Source organism: Etheostoma cragini, chromosome 10, assembly GCF_013103735.1.
Source record: "Etheostoma cragini isolate CJK2018 chromosome 10, CSU_Ecrag_1.0, whole genome shotgun sequence".
Lineage (NCBI taxonomy): Eukaryota > Metazoa > Chordata > Actinopteri > Perciformes > Percidae > Etheostoma > Etheostoma cragini.
Genome location: NC_048416.1, coordinates 6,245,802 through 6,264,364, shown reverse-complemented (window position 1 = coordinate 6,264,364; position 18,563 = coordinate 6,245,802). Strand labels below are relative to the sequence as shown.

The 18,563-nt window shown below is 37.6% G+C and overlaps 1 protein-coding gene across 6 annotated transcripts in view; it reads left to right on the top strand.

Annotated features, from left to right (window-relative positions):
• Window positions 1-14,713, top strand: part of abhd18 (abhydrolase domain containing 18) — a 28,298-nt gene extending 13,585 nt beyond the window's left edge. For 2 of the 6 annotated variants that reach the window (XM_034883068.1, XM_034883064.1), the window contains 10 exons: window positions 2,052-2,127; window positions 2,614-2,698; window positions 3,401-3,428; window positions 4,278-4,416; window positions 4,675-4,764; window positions 6,574-6,675; window positions 9,126-9,361; window positions 10,671-10,804; window positions 13,229-13,391; window positions 14,609-14,713. In XM_034883068.1, the coding sequence (XP_034738959.1) occupies window positions 2,052-2,127; window positions 2,614-2,698; window positions 3,401-3,428; window positions 4,278-4,416; window positions 4,675-4,764; window positions 6,574-6,675; window positions 9,126-9,361; window positions 10,671-10,804; window positions 13,229-13,391; window positions 14,609-14,666 (1,111 nt within the window). In that variant the 3' untranslated portion in view covers window positions 14,667-14,713. Of the gene's footprint in view, window positions 1-2,051; window positions 2,128-2,613; window positions 2,699-3,400; window positions 3,429-4,277; window positions 4,417-4,674; window positions 4,765-6,573; window positions 6,676-9,125; window positions 9,362-9,601; window positions 9,606-10,670; window positions 10,805-13,228; window positions 13,392-14,608 lie in introns of all 6 variants that reach the window. The other 4 variants (XM_034883065.1, XR_004658147.1, XM_034883066.1 and 1 more) reach the window with 4 other exon arrangements.
• Window positions 14,714-18,563: the final 3,850 nt, after the last annotated feature.

Sequence of the window (18,563 nt, the reverse complement as noted above, 5' to 3'; positions counted from 1 at the left end):
TAAGGGCAAGAGGAAACACCCCCCCCCCCCCCCCCCCCCCCCCCCCCCCCCCCCCCCCCCCCCCGTGTCAGTGGTACAGACCGGCCACCGAGTATGACTGGCGCGCACAACGGCTTTGTGACTCCTGCAGAAGTCGCCGGACAGTAAGTTGCTGACTTTTCACTGCATCCTGCACCAAGAAGACCTGTGTGCTCAAACATTTCCTCCGGAATGCACAGAATTAAGGAATATGGTCATTCAGATTCTGAGCAAATTAGTGGCGAAAGGTTTAAATCCCCGTCAGTTCCGTTCGTTACTGGACGAGCTGGGAACAGCCAGAGTGGCTGAGAAAGCTCCACGTCTCGTGGACATGACAGCGCACTTGAACACCTGAACACAGCTCTTCAGGGTAATGGACGCGCAGCCCTGTGTGTCCTTTCCCCGGAGGAGCTCTGGAGGTTTTGCCATTTGAGCCAAGTTGACAGTGCTAGCCCTATTTTACTAAACCTTTTAACCCAACGTTTTTTGTTTTTTTCCGGAGTTAAAAATGTTTTGATGCATGCAGAAATTATATTTTATTTTCTCTGCAGTCCTTCATTCATTGATTTCATAAATGTAACACAGTATAGTTTGTTTATAAATAGCACAAAGGCAAAAAAAAACGTTACATACAGTGTTATTTCATTTAAAATTTCAAAAGGGTCTTGTGTCTCCCAGTGCTTTCTTTACTGTGTGAAACGGGTCCAAATGGCTCTTTGAGTGGTAAAGGTTGCCGACCCCTGGACTAGACAAACAGAATTAAGGTTAATAAAACACAAGAACTATATAACCAGGCTGTGTTGTGACATTTTAGGTGTATTTGGATGACATGTTGAATGCATAGACTGTATCCATGCTGGGCTAACGTTAGATTGCTTGTGGAGGGTGACGTCACAGAAGGCTATATGCTAGTGCAAGAATGTGTTGGAACTCTCTAGGTGTTGAGCTTTGTGTTAAATCACTTTATTCCACACAATAATATCCTAGTGCCATGGTGATGGTCCTGTTATTCGAAGGGGGTTTAATTACTGGAGGACAGTAAGGACCAGGTGTAATATATACAATCCACCAGTGGTGGCAACAGATGATTTTATAAATTTGTATATGATATGTGCCACATTAGCAAAGTTGTTGACTTGCTATTTTATGATCATGTGTAATACAATCACAACAAATGCAAGTGGACAGCTGTCTATATTTATGAAAGCTGTATTAACTGAATATCTTGGGGTATCACATACCAAAAAATAACAATTTCACCCAATGTTACTTTAAAATCAAAGCAAATTAATGTAGTTAATCTAATAAAGAGAATTCAAATCAAAGAACTTCAAGCAAGGAATAGGCGCATGAATGGAGTGCAAGGAAAGGTTGATGGAAAAATTGAATGTCAGGTCTTTATATTGTTCCATGTCTAAGGTGCCATCTATGGTGATGGTGGTTTAGTGACAAAGAAAGCAATGGGGTACATTGTAAGTAGTAGCACAGTCAAGGCAACGTGGTAGATCAGTATGGACTACCCAAGGGTTCAATATTAAAATAAATAAATAAATAAATAAGACATGATTTAAATCCTACGATAGAATAATGCAATATTACAATGGAATTGGGAAAGTATTCAATAAATATTTGAAACCACATGAAATAGAAATTTCCTGTTTCTTTGCCCTGTAGCAGAGTTTATTGCACGTGATTTGATTTATTTCTAGAAGTTTTATTTTCAAATGTGTTTCTAGTGTTAATCTACACCATTTCTCCCACCAAATAATGAGGTATCTTATTTCATAATGCCGCCTTTAATCACATAGTGTTTGTCAATCAAGATCAACATTTATAGTAAGTTATGGTGCAGTAAATGTAGTGTGCATTGTTCCTTTTAAATTAATCATAAAAACATAAATCACTAACTCCAGCCACATCTAGCTTTGCCTATTGAGTTTCACACAGCCAAATAAGTTATAAGTGGTCATCACTCATGGTGTTTTTGTTTTTTGTACTATCCAATTGAGTCCTCAGTGTTTGTGTTGTTTCAGGTTCCAGTTTATAGTTCCTAAGAGGTGGCAGAAGAACAGACCAGTATGTATCCACTTGGCAGGGACTGGAGACCATGTAAGGCTCTATACATTTTAACTTAACATAACTTGAACCTTAAAATGTACAAATTGCAGACGCCCAGATTGCTTAGTTGGTAGAGCTGGCGCCCATGTACAGACCTTTGCTCCTCAACGCAGCAGCCCCGGGTTTGGCTCCGACCTGCGGCCCTTTGCCGCACGTCATTCCCCCTCTCTCTCCCCTATCATGTTGTCCTGTCAAGCATAGGCCTCAAAATGCCAAAAAAGTGTACCATTTCCGGCAAGCAGAAAATGAGAGATAGGATTCGGCCATTTTCCTGATATTTTTCCGTTTTTTTGGCACATGTGTTTACCAAGTGACCGTCTTCCTTGTTGGCTATAGGAAACTATATATAGCTGCATCAGCTTGAATCATGATATCAACCTTACCACCTTGTAGCAGTAGAACCCTGGACGATTATTGTGATTTTTATTAATTTGATTCACTTTCTGACTCTTGATTATTCATGTTTGGTTTGCCTAGTTTTTCTGGCGTCGTCGGACCCTGATGGCCAGGCCCATGGTCAAAGAGGCAGGAATGGCTTCACTGCTTCTGGAGAATCCGTATTATATCCTTGTATTGTCTTTTCACATGTGCTTCTTGTTCTTGTCTATTTTCCTTGACAAAAGGCAATCCCTGGTAAACCATATACATGTTTTACTACTATGCTTCAGGTATACTTCTTTAATACAACATTTTAATTATCTTCTTTTTTTTAAAACTTTTTTGTGTTTTACAGGTTGAAAAGATAAGACTTAAATCACAAATAAAAGCATTCCTCCCCCCCCCCCCCCCCCCCCCCCCCCCCCCCTTGGTCATTTGGAACATGAACAAATTATTAGTTTTATAAATGGTCAAATGCCAAATGATGGGTTGCGACTCTTTTTAAGGGGAACTTCATTGACATCAATCTTGATGTGTAAAATCAGTGGAGCATCCCTTTAAATGAATGTATTCAGTATTACCCAATAATTTGAATACCTAGGAGGCTAACATGTTGCTACTGCTTTGGAAACGTTGAAGACAGTATAATCTTGGATTGTTTTGCGTCTTGATGAAAAAAGCACAATCAATAAATATAAACAAGAATATGCTATTGCTTAGAGCAGTAACACACATGGGGCTGGCTAGAGAAAAGAATTCAGAAATCTGCTCTAAACATCTGAAATCCATCCGCCAATCATATGTTTATATATAGTTATGTTAATTTTGATGTATGCTAATGTGAAGTATGTCTGTAAAAAACGTTATTCCTTGACTGACCTTTTACATGGCTATCGTAAACCCAAAGACCAACTGTAAGTTCCCATTCACACTAGTGGGTAGCTTGATTGATTGACTGATTACCAATCTAGCAATTAGTTAGTTTTGCAAATCTAGACAAAAGTAGAAAAAAAGCTTTCAGTTTCAAAAATGAAATGCAAATGAGAAAATTTAAGGAATTCTAAAACAAAAAACCTGACAGAGGATCTTTACTTTGCATTTGTTTGCTAACATACATGACATTATGCTAACATTTGATTTGATTCTTTATTGAAAATAAAAAACTAAAATCTAAAAGCAAAACATTTTAATTAGTCTGTAGTTTGTCAGGTTCTGAATGATTCTGCTTGTTTGTTTTGTATGATGCTGACTGTCTTTAGTGCAGCAAACATCTGTACTGTCAGTACAGATGGAAATACTGTGCACCTGTGTTTGTATACAATACAAACTAAAAGATAATAGTTTTTTTACGCTGATACAGACATTGATATTTGAGAGTTAGAAAAAAATGAATGACAATATATATTATTATTCCATATTCCTTTTTTTTACATAAACATGCAACAATTGTCTGGGACATACTGGGGAAAAAAGGGGATAGGTGGAGAAATTAATTAGGTTACAGGATTGCTTTGAGACATTTCTGGTGCTGGTTTGATGCTTTTTTTCCACATGATTGTTATAATTCAGTGAATTATGTTACAGGAGTGATTTGAGACATTTCTAGGGATGGTTTAAAGCTTTTTTTTCTCCTCATGTTGGAATTCATTCTACTTACTACTGTAAATACAGGCTACAAACTGCTCAGGGCCACTTGTCAAGACCACAGGGCTTGATGGTTAAATAAATAATGTAAACAGGAACATTGTTTATGAGTGTTTTAGGCGGTCCAGTCTAAAGAATGTGTCAGACCTGTTTGTGATGGGAGGGGCTCTGATCCTGGAGTCAACAGTGCTTCTCCGTTGGCTGGAGAGAGAAGGTTACTGGCCACTAGGAATGACTGGCATCTCCATGGGAGGATATGTGAGTCACCAAAACACACATTCTTGTATTTTGGCTATTTAGCCAGTTTTCACTTTGATTTCCGTTTTTAAACCTATATTTTCTACCAATATTGCACTAAATAACTACATCCTGGAGACCCATAATCCCCAGCACCTTCCTTTTTAAATGTGAAAGTAAATATTTTCCATGCAAGCATGCATACAAATACAAGTGGGTTAAATGTAAAACCGAATCCTATCCAAAACTCAAATTTTCCATGTCTGTCTTTGTGTCCAGATGGCGTCCCTGGCAGTAACTAACTGGCCAAAGCCCATCCCTCTGATTCCCTGTTTGTCCTGGTCTACTGCCTCTAGTGTCTTCACCACGGTAACACTCTTTCCACTTGACATAGATCAATAAGGCAACATTTAGCTTATAGAGCATATTCAAGTTTATATCATGACCATACATTTTAGTAGAGGTGCTTTAATTTTTTAATCTCCTAACTAGTTGATATAAGCTGTGTCACTGTGCAATCAAACTGCAGCTTGTTTAGCTACATTCTACATGAACTCTGTGACAATGGTCTAAAGTTTGAAAAGATATTACAATTCTCTGCATATCCTATGGCTTTGAATCTGAAGACATGTCAGAAAAAGGACATTTGGTAACTTGTAGGTTTCATCCATACATCTTGAAATGTTAACATTTTGATTTTACAGAAAATTCACAATTTCTATTTCTCCAATGAATTTCTCCAATGAGATACAAGACTTTTATGACCCGACACCACGTCTGTCAATAGATTCATGGACAAGTTTATTTCCTCAATTGTTTGTTTAAATAATAGAACACATTTAACCATTATAATAAACGGCAACCTGCGGTTATCCGCATTTTGCAAAAGCTCCACAAGCGATTGTGCGTGTAACGTTAACAAGCTGGTTGGCTGACACACACGCAGCCGCTGCGAATAATGGCTCTCTGAACACTGGTCTGTCCTACATGTGTACTGTACATTATTAGTATGTGGAAATATATATATATATATTTTTTTAATAGCCTAGATATGCACTTATAGCCTACATGCCCAAAGACACCAGATGTTAGCCTATATGGACTGTTTTTGTATCTGGTGCAATACATTTATTGTCCCTGCCAATGATTGAAAATTATAAGCTTTGCTATCCCCCTTAAGTCTAAATAACATGCTATTATTTATTATTGACACATAGACTATGTTAAAGAGAGACCCATCTCTCTGCCCTTTCAGATGCTGCTTCCTACTCCTCTGACTCCTGCTCTGGCTGCCCAGCAAGCTTGTAAACAATAAGCCTGCAATCGCTTGTGGAGATTTTTTTTCTCCGAAAGGCAGTTAACCACAGGTCGCAGTTTATCTTATTATGGATAATTGTGTTTTTTTATTTAAACAAACGATTGAGGAAACAAACTTGTCCATGAATCTATTGAGAGACTTCCAGCTGACAGCAAGGTCTGTTAACATAGCTGACCGGCCAGCGAGCAAGCAATCCCAGCTAGCACCAACTGGCTTTCACATCAGACTGAAGCTTCTCAAGTTTGACAACGTGTAAATTAGTCTTAAAAGTGAATTCAGTGATTAAATAGTTGAAAAAAATTGTAAAAAGTTTCCAGTTGTTTGCTGCTGCTACAATGGCAAACTCTCGATCTAGATTCTAGAATTGATTTGCGTTTGAGATACATCATTTCAATGTGTAAGTATTTAGTGCTAGAAATTCAATGGCTTTTTAATTTCAAAATCCGATGAAACAGATTTGCTTCCATAGTCTTAATAAGCTTTGTAGCAACTCATTTGGAAATGGCTTAAACGTAACGTAAATCATTCAAATCAAAATGTTATGCACTAAAGCGAGTAGTAAGACAATAGAGTATTGTATTTAGAAAGTCTTGGACATAGGTTTGACAGAGGTAAAAACAGCTAATCCAAAAAGAAGCAAAGAGGTAAATTTGTTATCATGGCGGGGAACATTAGACCAAAACCTTTTTTGTACCTAGCTGTAACAGTTTATTTTTTCTGTAAAATTAGGCATTTTACCCGGACTGACTCACTTTTGGAGCAAACCTCAAGTGGCAATTTAAGACGTTTCTAGTTTTTGTCACTTATTTTTCAGCACCGGAGATTGGTTAAAATAAAGCTGTGTCTGTGTGTCTGTGTAGGGTGTGCTGAGTAAAGCAGTGAACTGGAGAGAGCTGGAGAAGCAGTATGCAATTAACTCAGTGTATGAAGAGGAGATCATTAAGTTGTTGGAGTACTGTGGGGTATGTTATCTTCCAATTTTATTCAATAGATCACATACTGGAGACACATAGGGATTGAAAAGATCTAGAATTTCTTTTGGACTTCTTTTGGACTTTGGTAGAAGGTCATATAAGGATGGATGAGAATATAAAAAATGCCAATGAATTAGTGTAAATGCAGGGTTTGACATTGAAGTGCTCATATTCTGCTCATTTTTAGGTTAATAATTGTATTTAGAGGTTGTACCAGAATTGGTTTATGTGGTTTAATTTTCAGAAAACAAAATACATCGTTGGGAGTCGCACATTTGCAGTAAGTGCTGCTAGCTTGTTAGTTGCAGAGCATGAGGGAGTGCCATGCTAGCAGCTAGGCTAGCATTATAACGTGTCTGACAAAGTGACACACGTTTGTCACGGAAGTAAAGGCTGGACTACAATTGCTTGTGAACAGTGTTTTCTCTGGAAGATGGTAAGTCCCTTTGAGATGGACTTTGGGCTTTTTCACTTCGTAAACCTATAGCGTGCACATAAAAGATATATAACCCAATAAAGGAAAGGGAAAAACTCAAAAAGTAGAATATGAGCACTTTAAGCATGGCTTGATGACCCGTTTCCTAAAACACTTTCTGCCAGAGCCACTTAAAACATAAACAACTTTCTGTTTGCGGAGCTGTGTTGATAGCCCCCATCACTGTTTAATTATGCGGTCTAGTCATGAATATCGACTGCATTCTCAGTGTTGACTCGGTTTCAGACAAAGAGGACTGGATTTTATTTACAAACCACAACGCCGGTGAGATCGCTTAATTGCCTGCACATCCCTGGTTGAACATGTGTACTGTTACTAAACTGCAAGCGATACAAAAAAGATTAGCAACGGCCTATGGCGAAGAGAGCAACTAAATTTGGACTTTGTCTCTGGCACATTTTAATGCCACTATTCCATGATATTCAGTAAACTTAATTATTGCATATTTTAATGAGTTAGCCTCCCTGATTGTAAATAATGTGAATTATTGTTGAAGCGAATTGGGCTTCTTGTGTTTTTTAGCCAACACAGTTTGTTAGTATGTATTTATTATTCAAAACATGTTTATTCCTGATTGGTAAGAACTTTTGTAATAAGAATCATTAGACCTTTTTATGGCACATTTTGCAGCCCTACTTCCAATGTCTCAAGTGTTTTGCTAGCAGTCAAGTGTTTCTATTATTTATAACTGACTAGGAATAGAAATTATAACAATTGGTAAATCTGATAAATTGCAGACAAATTCACTCACCTAAAACATTTTTTTTTTATGTAGATAAAATACAAATGAATCAAAAATAAAAATAAAATTTGGTCCCAAACAAGTCCATTAAACAGCAATGCTCAAAGTACGTACTTTACACATACAGTGGATGTGGAACTTGTAGAACTTGAGCCTGAGCATTAGGGTTTACACTCAAAACAAAATAAACTACACTAAACTACTACAACCTATTAAATCAAATAATTATTTTTTTTACTTTTATTATATTTGTATATTATATTTCAGCCTGTTTTGTTTTTAACTGCTCTTTATTTTTTTATGTGCTATAAAAATAAAGTCTAATCTAACAACACCATGGAACAGCAATTTGGCACTGTTTAATTTATGGTGAATCGGTCCTCTGTAGTAACGACGTAATTTGGTCGGTAAAAAAGAAAAGTACAGAGTTCAGTCACAAACCCTTGTGAGCATCTATGTCACTAAATCCTAACAAGTCAATGCAACATAAGTGTTTTATTACTAATATAATTTACAATGTTAAGAAAATCACCACTAGTCTCTTGGTTTTCATATTTAAGATGTACCTGGGCCTCTTGCTCCACAGAGATCAGCTCTACAGTCCATTTGTTTTACTTTTACGTGGAAACACAAGAGCAGAGCATATTATATATTGTGTGAATCACACTCATAATTCTGTTTTACAACTATCTGTCAAGGGAGAAAGTCTCTAAAATATTGCTGGTTTTGTGAGCAATCCTAATCAGTAGCATCATCAAATTAGGCGTTAGACAAATCTTAAAATTTGGCAGTAAACTTAGCTGCTGGCGGAGATAAAAACCAGCTCTACCAGTGGTACATGGCTTGTTATTATGCACGTTAATGACCAATCATCAGACATGCCGTTGATGTCTGCATTCTTAATTCTTTCTAAACTTCACTCAGCCTTTTGAAAATAAGTCCCCCTGACCCGTATAGGTTTTGGGCTTAGTATACAGCTCTTTTGCATATCCAGTGTAAAGAGCCAGAAGCGGGAAGGGACTTAAATATACTTAATTTGAGAGGTTTAATTGTGGCCACCAAAAAGGTACTTTGTACTAAATTTAAAAAAAGAATTCTGCTGGAGAACTGATGCCTCTTACCAAACACATACATGAACACACATGAGCATTACTAAGTTGTTGTCTCCGTCTTTTTTGTTTGTGTCACCACATTCATCAGGCCGACTCCTTTAAAATGGGTCCAGAATTTGCCAAGAATGTGGACTCTTCAGAGAATTTGTTTGTCCTGTCTCGAGATGACAGAGTCTCATTGGGTCAGAACTCCAAGCCTGGAGGGGATGCTGAGGCTGGACGAGGCCTGCTTATTGGTGGTGGCCTGGAAGGGGACAGTGCTAAAGTAGACCAATTGTTCTCATCCATGAACAGCAGTGGATTGAGCTTGGACACTCTAGCAAGGTAATCAATTACTTATTGTGAATAAAAGTTGCTGGATTATGTTCTTTACAGTTTTTTAAAGACAAATATCACATACATATTTTAAATATTAACTTTTGCTAAAAAAAACAACTGCTGAAGTGAGTTGTTTAAAACCTTTCTTTTTAGTAAACTCTGTGCACACAAACAATGTTCTTAATGCTCAAGTCCATGTTTAGAGCACCTGGTGATACTATGAGCAAAGTTTCATGTTGTGTCAAGCCTTCTTAGTGTTTTAAAAACAGCAATTTTGATGCGATCGTAGTAGTGCCCCTAGCACACACCATTCAAAAGGCCATTGGACCAAAAACGAAAATACGCTAAAATATTAAAAGTGGCACATCCTTCCTAAATATGCTTTCAAAAGAAAGTTTGACTCAGGTGCATTCAAAAAAAGGCCCTAGATCGCATTTTGCAGAGAGTTGCGCTTTAAAATAGAAATGCTATTTCAGCTCCTAGGCACTGACGAGGTACCATTCTGCAAAGGCACCACTATCAATCCCTTCCCCAGTCTGTCAGAGTTGAGATGGTCCAAAAGTACGCGCAAGTGTGTCATATTTTTTTAGACAGACGAGCCATGGGGCCATTGAGGTATAGAGCATCACATTGTCTTAATACGGGAAAGAAAGGGGAAAAGAGAGAGATATACCCACAGATCAATGGTAATCCACGGATTGGGCCGGTATTATCGTATAAGATAAATGAACATACTGATTTAATAGCGGGTTGGTGAAATAATACAAAATAATGAGGAAAATAATATTAACGTTCTCTAATATCTGAACATAGCAGAGCTGCTGTTGGACAGCTTAATTTGCGTCCCCAGAAAGGCGCTGAAGAAACTACATCTTATTTCATTGATTTCAGAAGCTAAAGGTTTAGTTCTGTTTACTCTATAATGAGGAATCCGGGATGCACAAATTGGAAAAGAGCTTTGGTGTTTGTTATTACTAGCCCACGACTAGTATAAATCCAGTAACAAAGCACCACTCTCAGATTGGGTAGAGATAATCTACAAAGGACAAAGATTTGCCTGTTTAAACTACGTAATAGATAAATGACCAAAGAAGATGTTTCTCTGTTTTTGTTTCTACTACTTCTAAAGACCTAAAAACTACTTGGTAAATAGTGTTTCTGGACTGATTCAGAAACGTATACATTTTGTTTTTGGTATCCCACACAATTTCTTTGCACATTTTGACAAACAATTTTGTTGTGTGATGTGCTATCACAATCAATTCTCACAATATGGTATTTATTATTTGTTGTTTTGATTTTTTTGTTTTCTAAGAGGCCTTGCAAACAACACCCTGCTTGGGAAGAAGACGGATTTTGCCAAATGCTATCGGCCATCACTACATAGAGAGTCTATAAGCTTCATGAAGGGAGTGATGGACGAATGTACACACATGGCCAACTTCTCTGGTAAGTTGATGGCGCATCACAGATTTATAGGCGATGTTTGTATTCAATTTTATTTATAGTATCAATTCATAACAACAGTTATCTCAAGACACTTTACAGATATAGTAAGTCTAGACCACATTCTATAATTTACAAGGAATTACAATAGTCCATGCTGGAAGTAACAAATGCGTTGACTAGTTTCTAATTAATACAACAAAAATAGGACAGAGGAAGGCAAATAAACAAGTCCTTTGCAAACTTAACTCGCAGATAAATATAGAGGATTGTGGCTTAAAGAACAACTTCCAGGTTAGAGACCCAAGTGAATAAATTTGTAGGAAAATTGTGTAGAAACTAGATTTTCTAAATTATTATAATGACATCTAGAGATATTTTTGTAATGAATATTTTATTTTCACATCAAAAAAAGACCAACCAGACATAACATAACAGAAGGGAAAATACTGTAAATGTATGTCATGTGTCCAAGAGACCATGAACAGACAAGGATAAGAAGAAATATCGGAACGTTATTGGTGAGAACCAGTGAAGATGTGGGCAACTGTATCAGCCTTGACCAGCGTTACCTAATGCATTACAACATTGTAAAGTTTATCACATATCATGGTCCGTTCAATTTATGAGCCACATGGTGCTAGAAACCAAACAAATCTTGCTGGATCTGAAGCCTATACTTGCACCCATTGCAATGGAGTGGACACAATAAACACAGAAACATTAAAATCATGGACCATAAACGTCTGCCATGATGCCATGAAAAACAATAATAATGTGAAAAACTGTAAAATGAACAGACTTTTATCAATTTGAAATCTATCAATACCTATAATTGGTATTTAGCATTGTGGGACTGGGATACATATTTCTACTGTAAATGAACAATATTGGTAAAAGAAAATGGGTGCCATCAATCAAAGAATTTCGCAAAGGGTGGGGCTTAGCAGAAAATTGGCAATAACTCATTAAGTTATAGCCATAACCATAAAATGTGGAACATATCATCAGCCCATTTTTAAGAATAGACCTACGCAAAGATTTTGATTTAATACTGCATTAACTGTATTGTTGAAAGATGTGTGCTTGATCTCATCCCTTTTTCAAAACAGGTACTGAGAATGTGTGTAATTCAGGCCTGTGTGTAATAACAACAGTTATTGTGAGTGTAAATTGTAATTTCCCCTTACAGGCCTAATAAAGTATACATTATTATTATTATTATTTTTATTAAAAACCTCTTTGAGACCTTTCTGTTTAACCAGAAACGGCTCTGAAGTTGCTAGCGCTAAACCCATCAGACTTTAAGCGTGTACAGAGCCAGCATATTCTATGATGCAAAAATTAGTGTTTATGCATGAAGTCTGATGGGTTTAGCGAACGCAATTTTGCGGATGTTTTTGTTTAAAAAAAGAATCTTATTCTTTAACAGAAAGGGCCGCGTCCTTAGAAATCCTTTCCATAATGTTTTCAGACACTTAGAATATTAATCTGAACCTGTCAGTGGCAAAACTAGCACTTTTGTGATGGTAAATATAAGCTGGACAACTGCCGTATTAAGCTACATTGTAGCTTGTTTTGCAATGTAGCAATCTTGGTTCACACTGGACTTATTTCAAAGATTGTTGTTGCCATCAGTTACTTAGACACAAAAACATAGGAAAATAGGGTCCAAAAAATGGTTGTTAAAAAATAAAAAATCCAGGCCATTGAGATCCTTCTGTTGGTAAAGAAAGGGTTTGAACCGGTGAATTTCCACTTGCTGTTATATTTATTTAAGTTATCTATAAATACGTCTTGGTTACCGTTTTTTTTTTGCTTTGGCAAAGCTGTCTCTTGTTTTTTCACACCATCCAGCAAAATGCCTCTTCTTTCCCCAGTGTGGTGGCTCTCTCTTACCAAATATTTTGGGCCAATGGACTGTGGTCTTTACATAAAAAAATCATGTAGATGTTTCATACAGGTTTAACGCAGTTTTAGTCATGCAACAGAAAACAGACTCAGATTCAACAGAGCTAGCTAGTTGTCTCAATTTACCCTGAGATCTGACAAGCAGTTAACTATAGTCCTCATAAATCCATCAGAGTTTCAAATTACAACAAAATAAAGAGGAAGGTAACAGACATCCGGCCAAAAAGACTATCATCCAGACCAAAAAAGTAACATCCGGCGAAATTTTTGCTGCATCAGAGCAATCTCAGAAGTGGAACATTGTGAATATAGACTAATAAGTTAATAAAAATTATTAAACAACTTTTAAACTTATTTTTAACTATGGAATGTTAAAGCCAGCGTTCTTGCTGCAGGTTTGACATTTTTAGACAGCCAAGATGTCATTTGCTTAATGATAGTGCTCAAGATTGTGTTTTCTGTGTGATATGTCCTGGTGGCAGCAAGAAATGAGATCTGTCCTTCCCTCTGTTCTAGTCCCTGTAGACACCAGCCTCATTATTGTGGTCCAGGCCAAAGAGGATGCCTACATCCCTCGTACAGGGGTTCTCAGTCTGCAAGAGATCTGGCCAGGATGTGAAGTCAGATACCTGAATGGAGGACACGTCAGTGCATACCTGTTTAAACAAAATGTCTTCAGGTAACTACTGACTCAAAGGCCCTGTTCATACACAGCATTAGATGTGTCTCCACATGCCTTGACTGACCACTTGTGATGGGATCTCCCTTTCCCACTCTATATGCAAATGAATATGTACATCATTTCAATTTTCATATACAAAATACATTTATTTTATTGTGTATAAATACGTCCATCTAATGCTACCTCTAAAATGGGAATCTCCTACAAATTGAAAAAGAAAATCTGACAAATGTTTATTACTCATAAAGGTCCTCTCTATAACATGTAAAAAGAGATCCAAGTGGCGGAAAGTATTAATAAAAAACGTTTTCCTTAAAAGAAAACAGTCTGAGTATATAACTTTGTACACACTTTGTATTTGGTGTTGTAGTACTGCTATTTTGTTGTAAATGGTCAGTACAATGATTTGCTATACCTGTCACACTTTCATTGCTCCTTTCTCTTACCAGTAGGATCAAGTCATGTGTAAAGAGTGGCATTACTTGTTCTTAAGTCAGTCTTGTTGTTGTTATTGTTAACCTGACAAAATCAAAATAAGACTGTGACTTTATCACTTGTGACTGCACTTGGACTTTAGACTTTTGACTTGGCATGACTTAAATGGTGCCTTGAACAGTACCTTTATTAGCAACAGAAGATATCTCAGACTATCACATTCAGGTTATATCTGCTGTAGATAAATAACCTGTATGCTTATTCTTAAACAAAGGAAACATTTGGCTGTAATTTGGTTAATGTGCTTTCTCAAAGCTTGTCTGTACACACATAACCCTGTAAGATCATTCTACCTTAACTAGTAGACTGGACAGGGTGTTTTTGTAGGTCAGACCAACAGTGATGAGGCTTTTTGTCAATTGTTTCTTTAGATTATAGGAACATTTTAATCTTATCAATTTAATTGTTCTCAATTATGATCTCCTGTATTTAGAGCAGGTAGCTTGTGAAAAATAGGATTTACAAATGTAAGAAGGCTACAGCTGTTAGGAATGTATCAGATGAACATTTATCATCTCCTACCTACTGTCTACCTTAATTTATATCAATGGGGTTGGAATTCTAGTTGCATGGGTAAAAAACATTAAAACTTGAGGTGGTCAAATACCAGAAAGTTTCACAAACTGCATCATCTTTATACATGGTCTCTTATTTGGAATGCTACATATTGCTGTGGCGTTGTTGGTTTAGAATTGATTGCATGTGTGTTTTATTTCCAGACAGGCCATATACGATACATTCAACAGATTCTGCCTGAAGTATCCCAACCTGCATTAGACACGGCAGACTGAAGACCTGCAGCACCAGGACCAGTGGCTGGACATTAAAAGCGACGCCTGTCCGTAGACCAGGAGCTTCTCTCTCCCTCTGTATCTCAGTCTGTGTGTGTGCGTGTGTACGGACAGATCGGGAGTATCTTTTTTGAGATTGTTACTTAGTACACTGTCCCTGATTTAAAACCTCTAAAAAATAAAATATTTATAACAAATTTCACTATTAAGCAATTTAATTGGTTACATTAATAATTCTTCAGATTTTCATGAATTACAATTAATAACAATTTAATTAATTTGTAGTAAACCCTCCTTTGTAGTACTTTTCATTGTTTGTGGCCATTCCCACACAGGATTAAAATGACCTAACTACACGTAAGGAAATCACAGGAAACAATGTTGCATTTGATTTGATTGATAGCCTCACTGTTTACTCTTCACTCTCTTACAGCTGTATCAGAGCTGTGGTAAGTTACTGCTTATGGTAACAAAAAAAATCCTACTGCCACCACTTCACATTAAAAGTGTTAGGCTGCAAATTTCCAACTCCTCAGCAATGTAATCGAAGTTGATGTTCCCTGCTGGGTATGGAAAACTACTGTGCTTTGTGCAGCAAAAATGAAATCAGATTGCTTATGGCATGATGGAAAAGAAATTCCACTGTTTGCACTGTAAACAGATAAACCAGTTGGTCTTCTGTTGTATTTCATATATGAGGAAGCTGATCAACCAGTGTTTGCTGTTGTATTAAATAACAATTACCTATGTCACCAAAACAACCAGGACTGAAATCCTAACCCCTAATTTCCATCCGGCGCATCTGCACCTATATGGAAAGCCAAACAGTTAAAATATGTTATTTCTCACATGTAAACAACACGTAGACAACACGTCTACGTGTTAATTTCAGTAAAATTTCTTCTCCAATTTGAATGGGTGAGTGTCCATTGGCTGCTGAGCAGTGGGGTTAAACCATTTCTGTAAGCCTGGGGAGGGGTCTCCCCTGCCAATATTCAACATGCAAAGGATCCTCTCATTACTTTTATTACTGATTTCTTCTTTTTTAGCTTATAAAAAAAACTAATATTGATTTAAATTCAATTTACTACACAATTATAAATGATTTTCATCAAGATTACTTTACCGCCTTTTGCGCCATTGCTGCCTTTTTGGGGACCTTCCAGCTTTAACACCATTTATTAGGGGTCCAAGCCCGAGGATGCGTGCACCGCGGTAATCGCAAGGCGATACGCGGTTCACACAGCAGGGCTGTGGAACCCTATTGTTTTCGCTAAGATTTTCCTCCATTATTATTCTTCTCCGCATAAAACTGGTGCTGCAGCCTAAACCGTACATGGTGGCGACGCGCCATTTACAGGACTGGTCCAAAAGTCCGCAAAGACCTCAGACGCAAAAAATTGCCCCACTTCCGACACTAGGTGGCGCTATACCAGAAAAAAACGCGTTTGGCCCTATAACTCCCAAACCGTACATCGGATATTAAAATAACTTACATCCACGCGTTCCCTGAATCCAAATGAATCTCTTGATGTGGGCCACGCCCATTTCCGCCTAGACTTTTATGCGTGAAAAATCACGATTTATCAAAAACCAACTTTTTCAAACTCCTCCTAGACCGTGCAATGGATCTGCACGAAACTTGGCACATAGCATCTCCAGATTGGCTTGACAAAAAGTTGTATAAAGATTTTTTATAGAATAAAAATTGCGCATATTACGGCCAACCAAATTTGTGTAGCTAACTCTGAAGAAACTGACTTTGCCATATCTCGGCCAAAATAAAATCTATCAAAGCCAAACTTGAGAACATTCCTTGCCATGACCCTCTGACGCTGCGAAAGAAATTTCACAAACATTGGCCACTAGGGGGCGCTATAAATACAACAAGTTTATATCTCATGAACCGCTCATCCGAATTTTACAAAATTTGATCGATACCATCTAGGCCCACTCCTTAGGTGGTCCTTACAGTGGGGTACTGATTGGTTCAAGTGGGCGTGGCCTATGGACCAACGTTCAAATTAACCACTTCCACTAAAGTGAATTACTTGAAATTAACAGAGTAGATGTACAGTGGGTAGCCGACCAGACCTACCAAATATTACACACGTTGACCAGCAGGTGGGGCTACAATGAAGACAGATCTGCACGAAACCTGGTGTGTAGCATCTCCAGATGGCCACGACAACATGTTGTATGAAGAATTTTGCTACGTAATTGTGTGCGCATTTCATGACCAAGCAAAGCTCCTGTACTTCGCTTTGGGTTCCGCTTTCGTGCGCTCACCGGTTCGCTGGGGACGACTTGCCAGGGGAGGCTTGGACCCCGTTGAAACTGCGTGCAGTTCTAGTCAAACTTTACAATCACAGCAGACTGTTGTAGGGGGATGGTTGTGTTATGCCAAAAGATTTTAAGTTGCATTGCAAGGCAGGCACAATTGATTATAGCCTTTTTTTTTTATTATTCTTGCACATATTGTACAGTGGTTCCTGGTTATTTAGCTGTTGTATGTTTTTCTCTACAAGCTTTTTATTGTAGTTTTTCTAGTCATTGCCATTATCTGTATTGTGACTACTATTGCCACTGTTGATCACACCCCCAACTGGCACCATCAAACACTACCTAAGAGCCTGGGTCTGTCCAAGGTTTTTCCTCGCCACCGTCGCACTAAATGCTTGCTCTTAGTGTAATTACTGGAATTGTTGGGTCTTTGTAAATTATAGTGTGGTCTCGACCTACTCCATCTGTAAACTGTGCTGAGATAACTTTTGTTATGATTTGATACTATAAATAAAATTTAATTGAATTTATATATTTGCAATTGGCTAGTGTGAATAAACTAAGAAATAAATGTTTTGTTGAAAGTATAGTATAGATAGACTTTATTAAAGGGTAACTACCTGTTTTACGTGTTTCTTTTATGTTTTTGTGTGTAACCTGTTAGGGTTATCTAACGTAACCTTAAACAAAAACATAGAAATTAGTATTCTACTGCTCAAAAGCACAACCCATCGATGTTCATTGTAGGAAGAAAATTCTAATGGAGAAGAAGTAGTTCAGTTTAAATACCAATGCAGAAATAATGAATGTACTGGGTAGGAGTGCTTCCTTAGATAATACTCCAGAGCCTCAGGACACCTACATCTACAACACCAAGACACCTACAATCTTCATCAGATCAAGCCACACAAAATTCAAAAAAAAAAAAAAACGGCTTGATTGAACAGGTATAAGTCTGTTGCAGGCACTTTAATGGTGTTGTTGTCCTTTTTGTGCATACAACCCTTATCCACTGGGTAGAAAATGACCCGCCTTCACTAAACCCCTAAAATAAAGCAGATTACTGTAATCGTGAATGCTAAATCTTAGGATGTAGAAAAGTGCGTGAATATGTGAATCTTTCCTCTTCTCAATGCAAAAACTACATTTGTTCAGTGAAGACACTAGTTGTTTTTACACAAGCTCTGTCATTATGCTTTTCTTTACTGATGTTGAGATTTATTATAAAAAATATTTTTTAAGGTGGTGCATAGGTGGTTAACCCTACTGCTCAGCAGCCAATGGGCAATTAGAACACTCACCCATTCAAACCATAAACCGTTGGGCCCAACAGATCCCGTTGTTCTGGACGGAGACCATTGAAGGAAAATAGAAGTACTTTTCCGGTGATGGCTAGCCTTCACCGCAGCCTCAAACTGAGCTTGACGATGTAGTTGTGACAAGGGCAACCTGTTTGAAAGTTGTAAGTCTTCTGGAAGCTGTGCCAAGAGAAATCTCAATCATTCCCACTCAGCAGAGACGGAGAAGCAGGTATATGTCAAGAGATAACATAGGCACAGGCTAATTACTGATAACTAACATGCTAGTTAATGTTAGTAAT